This window comes from Sinohyriopsis cumingii, chromosome 14, assembly GCF_028554795.1.
Source record: "Sinohyriopsis cumingii isolate HCF-2022 chromosome 14, ASM2855479v2, whole genome shotgun sequence".
NCBI classification, from domain to species: Eukaryota; Metazoa; Mollusca; class Bivalvia; order Unionida; family Unionidae; genus Sinohyriopsis; species Sinohyriopsis cumingii.
This window is the reverse complement of record NC_142974.1, coordinates 5,647,051-5,659,568: the sequence shown is the minus strand read 5'-3', so window position 1 is coordinate 5,659,568 and position 12,518 is coordinate 5,647,051. Positions and strand designations below refer to the sequence as shown.

Genomic DNA, 12,518 nt, shown 5'->3' with positions numbered 1-12,518 from the left:
AAATGCCTCTAAAACCAGCTGTTTGGTTAAGATTTTAGACGATATATTTGTTGTTTGTAATTATTCATTAGAAGACCTTTATTTTTTTGTAGACTGTTTAAACAAATTACATCCAACAATACAATTTACAATCAATGTGTCTAAAACTAAAGTATCATTTTTGGACGTAACGTCGTGAAAAAATAAAATAATAACATCACTTCCAAGGTTCAAGTTAAAAACGAATATTCATTAGTATGTTGAATATTCTTCATGCCATCCTAAATCATGTAAAAACGTGATACCATACAGTCAAGGAAAACGATATAGAAGAATTAGTTCGGATGACGCTGTTTTTAAATCATCTTTGACAGAGTTAGGTCAGCATTGTTTTAAATAGAAATTACCCTAGTGACATCATTAATACTGATTTCCAAAAAGTATCGTATCTTACACAGCTTGAATCTTTACAATGTAAAATCAAAAGTAGAAATGAAGATAGCATTCAGTTTGTTATTGAAAATAATCCAAGTTTGCCTAATATAGGTATGATTATCAATAAATATTGGGATTTCTTAAAATTATCATGGAAAGCAAGTGTTAAATCGCTACACTAAAGCAAACCCACAATTGCTTATAAAATGACTAAAATTTTTAAAGATTTCTTAATAGTTTCTAAAAAAGAAAAAACATCGTATACAAAGGGATCATCAACTAGATGTGATATACCTAGATGTTCGCACCGTTCTTTGATTAATGAAAATACTTCTTTCAATAGTAATAATACGAAAGAAAACATTTAATATGCATTATGATAATTAGGCAACATCTACCACTATTTATCTGATCACATGCAAAAAATGTGGCATCCAATATGTTGGACAAACCAGTCAGGAAATATCAAAAAGTATGAATCAACATAGATCCGACATAAAAAAATATATTTCGATCAATCATTTTCACCTCATGTTGCCACACATTTTAACAAGAGTTCCCATACCTTGCGAGATTTCTCCTTTCAGCCTATTGTTATAGCTGATTCTAAGATGGAACGTCTGCTAAAGGAAACCTGTTTGATTCATCGTCTTAATACGGCATACCCAAAATGTCTAAATTCCAAAACTCTATACGACATTCATTAATCAAACATTTTTTAAAATCACGTCCCCTGTTTACATTTGGTTATGACTAACTTTATATTATTCTAATTTACAGAATAACTTAACAAGTGAAAGTACAAACTAATGTCATACATTTTTTTTACTACTTCATTAAAAATAAAAGTGCATTTTAAAATTAATTCTCCATATAATATGATTAATTATTTATAAAATGCTTATTTGTTTATGATTATGAGTATTATGCACACAATAATTTCCATAATTTCTTATTATATAATTTGAGTTCTAATGAACTGTTGAACATGAGTCAACAATAATATATGAAAGTATAATATATGTTTTTAAATGTGCATTATACATAATAAGAATATTAATAAAACAGTTTATCTCTATTTTTTTTCATAAATTTTATATTTATAAAGTCCGAAAAGGGGATCTATGGATCACTTTTTTTTCAAAGCGGGCTTCACAAACGGAGAACAATTGCAAACACACGAAATGTAAACAAAATATGTATTTAAATATTATTTTGCTATGAAGGAATCAAAATCACAAAACCTAACACTAATACAGCCCCCAAAATGTAGAAAAAGTGTATACTTTGAACTACTTGTACTGAGACAAATAAGATATCCCGGTTTGGCAAGAAGTCTATAATATTGCAACTTGCCTGTAGGTGAACCAGGTTTAAACCGTTGAAAACGAGAAAACAAATTTGGCAGATTACGCCAGTCATGCGTTCAGTGTTTTTTTACAGCCGTATATGCTACCCGAATTTGATCTCAGAAAACAACCATTGCACAGATATAGTTTGTAGAATAAAATTAATGATTTGTAAAAATTAAACCTGAGGTGAAAGGAACATGAACGTAGTTAAAACTGTGCATTTGTGTGTATTCTTCTTGATTAAGTGCGCCTGGTAAAAGAGTTGTAACTTGGCGAATCTTTGTTCTTCTGGTTTCAAGGTTCGATATATGATAGTGGACAGTGTCCGTGAAGATGCTAGTGAGATCGTGAGCAGTAATAGTCAGTGCCATGCTGCAGACATAGGCAGTGAAATGGTGTGCAGAGGAATCAACGGGAATTCTGTTAAATATGTTGTTTCCCAATCGGAATTTTGTAGATTTACTATTCTATGTAGTTGTTTGGTCTTTCAAACATACTGGATTGGAAAAGATTAGCATTTCTTAAATATATAGCATTTTGTCTTTTGCATTTGTTGCCAATATTGAATTTTTGCCCATTACTCTGCTGGTGAAACCGCTCGTTTTGATTACGCTTTGGCATGCCTTGCATATTTTATTCCCACTCGGTTCGTAAGATCCATTTGTAGCTAGGATTGTGAACGTTTTTCACTTTTTTTCTAACGAGCATGTCTCTCAGACAATTTGATATCAGTGTGCTTGTACTGGTTTATTTTGGAAAACAATTTCGTGCAGTTTGGACGACTCGATGGTAGGCCATTTTTGTCTGAGGACTCATTCTGCTGGAAGGCAAAATGTGGATGGAAAGTTAGGATGAATCGTATTCGCTCACTACTTCCCCTGACTTTGTACTGCAAATCATCGTCAGGCTTTTAACGATATTTGTCCCTTTCTATGACATTTTCAACGATTTCGCTGTCGTAGTTCAGTAGACATCAGGCTGGGTCATTCAGTAATACTGAACTTCCACTGAGTCAGGAAACCGTGAACTACCACTACGTCATCCGAAACCGTGAACTACCACTGAGTCACCCGAAACAGTGAACAACCACCGAGTCACCCAATAACTATGACCTTATAATATTGGATGATGCGACAGAAGGGATGCAAATGAAAAATCTTCATGACCTTTTAGGAAGAGGTTGCCCATTTGACTCTGTAGTTGTGCAACTGAGAAAGTTCGGATCAACTATGTAGTTAAAGCTTCGCAATTTCAAACACTGCACACATGTCCCGAATGATTGGTGTCTCTTATATTTATCCTGAAGTCCGAACTTCTAAAACAATAGAATAAGATGGACTTCTAAACAATGCTTAGGCAAAAACAATAGACATTAGACGGAATATTAAATATAATTTAGGGCTGCAATTAATTTAAACTGATTCTCGTCTACTACAAGTTGTACATCACTGACATTTATATCAATTTATTTAAGATCCATCCTAAATAATTTAATTTTTTAATTTTTTGGCTTGAACATTATGATGTTTAGCTTGCATAAATGTTGCATAACTGATCATGCAGCCTTAAATGATTAAATCAAGTTATAAATTTAGTATATAAATGTTGCTAAATGTACCCTAGTTTGCTCCAGAACTTATAATACGAATCTGTGAAATTACATTTCAATTATTTCAGGATTGTTGGTATTATCGTAGTAATCAAAGTGATGTTTTGGTCTTATCGTAGTAAGTAAACTCGTATTTTGGTCTTATCGTGGTACGTAAACTGGTATTTTGGTCTTATCGTGGTACGTAAACGGATATTTTGGTCTTATCGTGGTAAGTAAACTGGTATTTTGGGCTTATCGTGGTACGTAAACTGATATTTTGGTCTTATCGTAATAAGTAAACTGGTATTTTGGTTTTATCGTAGTAAGTAAACTGGTATTTTGGTCTCATCGTGGTTCGTAAACTCGAAGCCTCTTGGATAAGAAACGTATTGGGTACGAAACGGAGAAGGGTTCTTATGTCAGGTGCGAACTGTCCTGAACAAAAATATTTAGGTACGATAAATCTTACTTAGTAGCGTGTTTGTGTATGCGTATGTGTATGTTTGATTTTTGAACGAAGCTTTAACAATTTTTTAGTCGACGATGAGTGCAGCGTGGCAGTTTAGTGACGTTTTGCATCATGCCCCCCCCCCCCCCCCCCAGCAGTCACATTATCCTGACACCAGGCTGACCAGTACTAACATTAAGATTTTAGTGCTGAGCGACAAGCGAGGCAACTGCTATTACCATTTTCATAAGTATTTGTTATGACTCTGCCGGATTTTGAACCCGTGGTCTACTGCATTCGAGGTTGATGCTCTAACCACTTATGTCAGTAGTTAAAGTAATAGTAGTAGAAGCATCAGCAGGAGTAGGATAGGAGGAGGAATCTTAATCGTATTAGGAGTAGTTGTAGTGGTAGCAGCAGCAGTTGTGAACATAGTAGCAGCATAAGCTGTAGTCAAAGGCCAAGGTAACTAAATGTCTTTTGAGTAAGACATAGGAAACAAATGAACAAATACACTTACCTTAGCAACACTCGAAGATTTGCCGCTACAGCAATTCATCTTGAAAATATCTTTGTTCCAGTCGATTAACAGAATGGTTCCCGAGAAGACAAGGTTTTCTCCCACTACAGTTTTATACCAGTCTAACGATCAATAATTACACTAATCTGATCAAAATCAACTTATTGCCATTTGAAAATGCCCTGCATCTCTGAGCATGTTTTTCTCATTATAATTAAATCTTCGCCATCTTACACTCATAATGTACATTACTAAAGTCAAAGCTTTTCAGTTTAAAATATCAACAGTTTCAGTTTGAAATCATCAGCAACCCAAAACGATAATTTTACAAAGAACTAATACCGTTATTGGCAGATGTTGATCAACATAGTAGTTCACATTAGAATTTGTGGACAGAAATATACGATAAAGCTGTACAATATTTGTTGAAGGTAAAAGAGCATTGGTACATGGGTTGATCTGGTTAAGTTTATGAAATTGTATTTTATGTTAAGACTACGAAATATCATGTCATTCATTTTTTACTGCTTAGTTCACGTCCAACTTTCACCTTATTTTTCTAATCACTACGTTTTCTGTTGTATCTAAGAATATCAACAGGTAAATCCCATCTCAGTTGAATTCCGTTGTAAATATATATTATGCTTCGTGGTAGATAACATGACTTCACACTTCCTGTAGAATATATGATATAATAAACACATTAACCACGTTACTGCTGTACATACCTAACTTTTTATCATATGCCAGGGCAAGATACTGGTGCGTAGGAACATGCCTTGATGGTTATATTCTCTGACACTAGCACAGCAGCACAAAACAATAGTATACATTGATTACTTGTTCCAGAATGGAGGAATGCCTTAACCACTGAACAGTCACATTTTTGGGATGAGAATATTCAGATCCTAAAGAAGACTACACATTTTTTATATTCCGCATTCCAATGGAATCCCGACATTTATGCTGTAGTTTAGTCTGCATCGTAGGAATGAATTGTTATACTGTACTTCACCCGCTAGCCAGTGTGTGTGTCAAAAGCTTAAGATACCTTCTCTTTACAGGTGTTGTACCCTAATATTCCCAAGAAATTTGAAAGTCATTTAAGAACAGCATTTTAAAACTTTATTCAACATTCAAGGCGAGATAATCATAATAAAACCCGCTGTAACCGTACACCTCGATATCGAGTCAATTACGTTGTGTATGGAGTGTATCTGCTCTGACACGGCAACTGCAAGAACCGCACATGAAAAATCTCGATCGTAAGAAATCTGGCTTTTAACATGGCAATATACGCCGGATAGCTACAGTTTAAAAAGTTGCAAGCAATGGAAAGTTTTGAGTGTGGCAATATCATGGCTGTTTTCTCCCCCAACGGTTGCTCTCCTTCGAAACATATAACACACAGAAGAATAACCAAACGAGCTTACTTGATATACGATATATCAAATCCACAGCCAACGTAAAACGTATGGTATACCGGCCTACGCCAGGTACAATGTACCGTAGGTACATAATAAGCAACATCTACGAACAGCACACACCTTTTTCGAACAATTTGACGATGATCTGGATATATCAGCTACGCAGCTAGGTGAGTTATATACACGGATACATACGGGATACTGGCATCTCTCAAGTGGTGTTGAACAGATTTCTTTGCATTAAATTAAATAACTAGTCCTTATAGCTGAAGAAGCAGTAACACCGAACTGACGTAGATTTTCTTGAGGTGTTATCAAATATCGACGCATGCGCAAATAGAGCATACAGACGCATTCGATACAAAATACCATATTATTTCAGTTCATGATAAAAATCAGAAGTTACAAAAGGGATATAAGCAGATTATCATCATAAAGTTGAGAGTTGTAAAAATTTATTTCATATTTCAATGACTGACTATAACAAAACTCTAAAACATCAAAGAATTTCAAAGTTATTTCTTTCTATAATGACAAAATGTACCCCATATATCGTAACATTTATAACATTGGTAATCGATATATTTATACACATCTACATTAACAAAATCTGCATTTATTTGTTAATAGAAGAGTAAGAAATATAGTTATCTGTTTCATGTCTGTATGTCAGACTATGTATGTATGTATGTATGTATGTATGCAGAAGCGGCGTTAGGAGCACGCGGGGCCTATAGATGGCCGACCATGACCGTGCGGGGCCATAGTATCAGTATCTCGACTGGTATGCTACTTCAAACACTGATTTATGTCTGGACTAGATCAACTTTCGTGATTTGGCGCACGAATTTAGTTTCTAAGTTGACTTCGCAACTTTGCGTGCATTACGTGCGGCCTGTATCAGCGTTTCCAGTTTACCGGATAATATAGCTTGCCAAACTCATAAGGACGAACTTAGGCCTGAAGCGTGGAGCCCCTCAAGAGCCGGGCCTGGGGCGGTCGCCCCACGTGCCACACTCACACGCCGTTCATGTATGTATGTATGTATGTATGTATGTATGTATGTATGTATGTTCTTGTTCTTGTAGGGTTTAACGCCATTTTTCAGCACACGATAGGCTACACATGGCGGCCAGTATTAATGGTGGACGAAGAACCAGGGAAATCCCCCAGAAAGAATCATCGACACTCGAGAAGCTACTTACAAGCTTTCTCACATACCCAAATTGACCGAATCCGAGACTCGAACCCACGCAGACAGAGGTGAGATGGCAGTGATCCGTAACGGAGAGCGCTTTAGACCACTCGGGTATGTATGTATGTATGTATGTATGCATGTATGTATGTATGCATGCATGCATGTATGCATAAATAATTTTGTCAAATCTGACAGAAAGTCACACATCAAGTGATAAGAAAGAAAAACATTGCTTGTCGTATCATGCTGAAAATATGGGCACTGAATCATTTTACTCCAACAAAGCGAAACGCAATTTTGTTTTCCAGAAATATGATGAACGAGTGAACAAAATTGTTTTCTATTAAACAAGCAACGATTTGATGGAGCAAGCATGCACTTCCAGACTGACTGAGTGAATCACATATACCACTGCTTCTTAAAGTACGAGTAAAAAATATTGTTAAGTAATGTATTCTAATCTGCAAGTTTGGGATTTAGAGTCAACCTTCTCGACCTGTAAACAAAGGGCATCCACACGCTCAGAAAGTAAAATTGTATACAGTGAAGAATGTAATCTACTCTCACAAATATAGTTCCGAACCCCAGAATAAGACAAGAGCACTACATCTTAGGTGCCGACAGATTTATAAAACAATGTCGCAGACCTGTAAACAAACCATCGTATCAGAACAAAAAATAATGACAGTCATGTACTTACCAACTTCAATAACCATTCGTTTTCATTCCTACAGAAAGAGTAAAGGTACTAGAACAACAAAAAAAGACATATAAAAGACACAGGATGGTGAATTATACGGCAGGTCATCACAAAACTGTCCGTATGATGCCGATTCAACGTCGAAGTCTAAAAATGTAAATCCAAAATATCTTTAAGGAATAAAACCATTCCAAGAGACTTAAACGTAAAGAAAAGATCGTACAGTCATTCAAGGATACGTCAATGTCGTTTTACAAAAAAGGTTACCTTATATGCAAGGTTAAATAATGGTACTGTGACAGGTAATAAAGTGTAGACGCTGCTATGAGAGTAAATTTCATAGAGCAGGTTGGGGTGGATGGACTGGATGTATGCGTGTGTATAGATAGAGGTGTGTATAGATAGAGGTGTGTGATTCAAATATTACAGTGAGCTTTACATGTTTACAAGTCACGTACTACCATATTTACCCGTGTTTAAGCCCACCCAAATAAAACCCTCTTCTGCAGTCGCGTAATACTACTAATTATGCTTACATACATACATACATACATACATACATACATACATACATACATACATACATACATACATATTTCATGTTTGGCCCCCGAAATACATACAGCGATCAAAAATAATCTAACCAAGTATTTTGGATTAAATTTGGTTCCGTTTGCAAAGATCTACTGCAATTTGTTTTATTTCTGTTTGTTAACTTAATTTTGTAAACAATTTCACCATTTTGGGATCAGGTTTGAAGAAACGCGGCCTGGAAAAGACAACATGCAAGCAACTCTTAATTATAAGCTTTTGAATAGCGCTAGAAATTGGGACCAAAGTCGCATGCCTACTTTAGTAAAAGAGAATAAATACATTTGTCCTCATTTATTTTGAAACAATAAATTGTATCTTTTCCTCAGAGGCAGTGTGACTATCATAAAGAAAGGAAAACCGCGTCATTATGTCTGAACAAAGACTAAACACAGTGCAAATCATTTCAGCCTTTGTCCTTTAATTAGAAGAGAAACGAGTCACCATTAAATGCAAACCATGTAATTACCTTCATTATTTCTACGCAGATTTTATGTTATATATCCTGATGGAATCATTTCTAAATCAATATTTGTGTCCTCGTTACGAACATGTATATCTTTGCAGACAATAAAACGACGAAAGGGGCAGGTAATCATGAGAACCGATTTCCTGTCTTGGGATTGTGCCAGTTTTCAGCACATGATAGGCTATATGTTTTTCGCTATTTACATATTCCAAGATATCTTGTTTGCGTACTCAAACATTTCCTGTACCATTTTTGAGATAGACCTGAATGAGATATACTACTAGAAGTATCTTAATTTGTTAAACATTTCACCTGCGATTTGAAGACTTAATGCACATTTGTCTATCGCATCAAGATTTATGGCTATTTCTTAAACCCACCATAATGCGAATTAAGCGCAGACGATTGTTTGTGAACAGTCCGATTTGCACGCGCGAACTTGTGACGCCAGTGGGGGAACTGTGCAATATACATTAGAGTTATGTACCAGACAATATTTTTTGTACCGCAGTATTTCTGAACGTACTGCGTACGTATCACATTTTACCGCAATATAGTTACGAACAATTTAGTGTTTCGGGTCTTGGGCCTGGCTGTTTTTTTCTTCTCTTTCCTTTAATAGTTGGAAAACAAAATTCTGCTCTACTTATATCAAGATAGCTACATTTTATATCCATGTTCTTATCTGAAACATATTAGTCATCTTGAGATAAAAGCAAAGAAAATATTTCAGCTAAAATAAATCACAACATTCCCCCTCCCCAAAGAAAATTAAATGTCTAACACCTCATAGTAGAATACTAGATGAATTTGCTTTGTGTATGTTAATTGTTGTATACGTTGCAATCTAAAAGCTGTAACTAACGTGGGATGATTATGCTTCCACTTTTGCTGAAACTGTTCAAGACAGCATATGGACATTCGAAAGCCAAAGGATAACAAACGAAAGTGTTGATACTAAAGCCAACAATTTAGCGGCTACACTATTGATACAGTCAGTAGGCAGGGAAACTTTGAGTGGGATGACAACACCGGTGTAAGTCATTTATCAGAGTGGGACAGTTAACATAAAACACGCTTACTCAACAAACGAGAAATATTTAGTGAACTTGAAAAAATTACGTAAAATTTTGACAGAAAAAAGGACAAGGATGAGTCTCAACCTTACACACACACACACACACACACACACACACACATACATATATATATATATATATATATATATATATATATATATATATATATATATATATATATATATATATATATATATATAGTGAACTTGAGAAAAGGAACGAGTTCGATGCTGCATAGGAGTATGTGGAGGAACTATCAAACGATTTCTACACTGTATCAAAAGATTTGTTTCAATTTTTTTTTTATTGTATAAATTTTGTATAAAAAAAATGTATGAATGGGCATCTGGCGTTTTATGAAAGATATCTTACAACCCTCTGAAAAATCCCAATGCAACGTATGTAACCGGGGCTAGGCCTAGATATAGTATGTGCCGTCGTGTCTTCGATCTGGCTGCATTGTTGAACGGATTTAAAAAGCAGTCACAGCCAAGTGGATTGTTCTTTGCTTCTCTAATATAAAGTAGTTGTTGGACCAGTTAAGTGACCGTTTTAATACACCATATTTACGGACTACGGGCTCTGCACGTCCAAACGAATATCGCTGAAAATTTTATAGAATGGTAATATTCAGTTTTATACGTAAAACCGATTATTTTATAGTACGTTTAAACTCGCTCATTTTCTTTTTGTTTTCATTAAAAGAAATTATTGATGCATTGATCTTAAAGTTGATAATGCAAGCTTGTGTTTTGTTTTGTTTTAACAAAACGAAGATTCTGTGTTATTCTAACATACTGACCTGAGATCTAACAATATTTCTTCTTCTGTTTACCTTTCTTTATTTTGTATTTGAACAGTAACAGGAATTTAAAGTGTAAACAAATCCAATGCCCCGGTGATAAAAAGTCTCTACGGCAACACCGTATCAACATAAAAATTTAAAACACTTCAACTTAAACTCGGTTTTTAAAACATATTAAGAAAACAACTCCGTACACCATGTTTTTGAAACTGTGAAGCTGAAATGATTTTTGGGAGATCCTGGTTTTGGGAGATCCTGATTTTGGGAGAATCTGGTTTTCTCGATTAGTTTTATTGTGAAATGTATTTTATCCGTGTCGTCAGTACAGCAGCTAGGAATGAGATCAGACACGTTCACAACTCAAACGTTGTTTTCGTGTTGGTTTTTTTTTTTTTGTTGTTGTTGCTGGTTTTGCTGTTTTCATATTTATTACTTCCCTCGGTTTTCTTAGACTCTATTGTTTAAGGTCGTTATATATATATATATATATATATATATATATATATATATATATATATATATATATATATATATATATATCATGTGTTGCTAACTGTTAGGTAACTAGTTCATTATACAAACAACCCTATTGCATTAAAATAATCAGAGATAAATCAATTTAAATGTCTAATTAAACAGGGTAAAGTTTTATTCGAACGTGGAGGCATTTATTATAATCTTAAACTGAATTATGACTTGAATCTCTTACTTACTTTGCTTGAAACGTTCAAAAGAAGAGATCAGCGGCAAAGTATTTGGTCTCTCGCGCTCTATAATTTGTTTTGGTTTCACTTTGCGCATCATTTAAGAATTCATTGTCAGACATTTTATCCAAACCATTGTTGTCTGCCTCAACCGCCTTAAATTTCTTGCTGATAGATACCTTGAAATAATCACTAACTCCTCATTGCTTATGGTATTCCACCATTATCTCCAGCGGAAAAAGCGTTTTTGTTCACTCACTATGACTGCATTCTTAAAATTACACACGTATGTTGACATCTTTTGTAATAGTTTAAAATGTATAACAAAACATAATTCTCGATATCTTATAAGTGGACTATATGACTATATTTAATACTTCAAGTTGTAAAAGTAGTTCTAGGCTGGTTGTGTGAGATACACCATATCAGCCGTGTAAGATTAAATCGGTACGTAATCGAATTATATTAACATTATTTACCATTTATTTGTGACAGACACAACCGTTTTGTAAAACAAAAAGTTAATTTGTTGAACGTATTTGTCATGAATAATGAAAACATGTTAATATTGAAGCTATAGCAAGATTTCAGGGAATTTCCGTACAGGTGGAAACTACCAAAGTATCGGTTCAGTGAAAAAGTACCGTGAGGATAAAATATACTTCAGTATGCCTGTATACCTCAAAAATCTGGCACATGTACCCACGATAGTACCAAAAAAGCTTACAACATCAAAAATCAATGTATTTCAATAAGTTGATAATATTGCTTTCATTCCGGCTGGGGCAAGGCTATTTTTGTATCTTCTTTGCCAACAGATTGTTCATATTATCTAAATGCCTATGTACAGTCACGTTCTGCATGGGACCATCACCTCATGTACTATAGAAAATTGATTAATTTTGCTAAACAGCATGGTGACCAGCTACTGACAATGAAGGTACCTAACTATGTACAATATGCTACCGTTAAGTCAGAGTAAGCGAGCATACCTTACGGAAATAGCCAAGTTTCGCGGCTGTCACCAAATACCGGTAAATGTCTAAACCAGAGGTGGGCAAACTTTCCAGTGCCAGTGCCGCATACACAAATTTACACCTTGTCGCGGGCCGCATAGTTCATTAAGTAAAATAATTAATATTTGAAATAGCTAAAACAAGGTTTTTCTAAATAACATCAGAATTAATTTTCAGTTGTTAATATATTGTTAATATTTGAAA

The 12,518-nt window shown here is 34.7% G+C and overlaps 1 protein-coding gene across 1 annotated transcript in view; it reads right to left on the bottom strand.

Annotated features, from left to right (window-relative positions):
* The window catches only part of LOC149783133 (neo-calmodulin-like), a 233,638-nt gene extending 228,534 nt beyond the window's left edge, over positions 1-5,104 (bottom strand). The window contains exon 1 of the mRNA XM_089931354.1: positions 4,326-5,104. Within this exon, the coding sequence (XP_089787480.1) occupies positions 4,326-4,364 (39 nt within the window). The 5' untranslated portion in view covers positions 4,365-5,104. The remainder of the gene's footprint in view (positions 1-4,325) is intronic.
* Between the last annotated feature and the right edge of the window lie 7,414 nt (positions 5,105-12,518).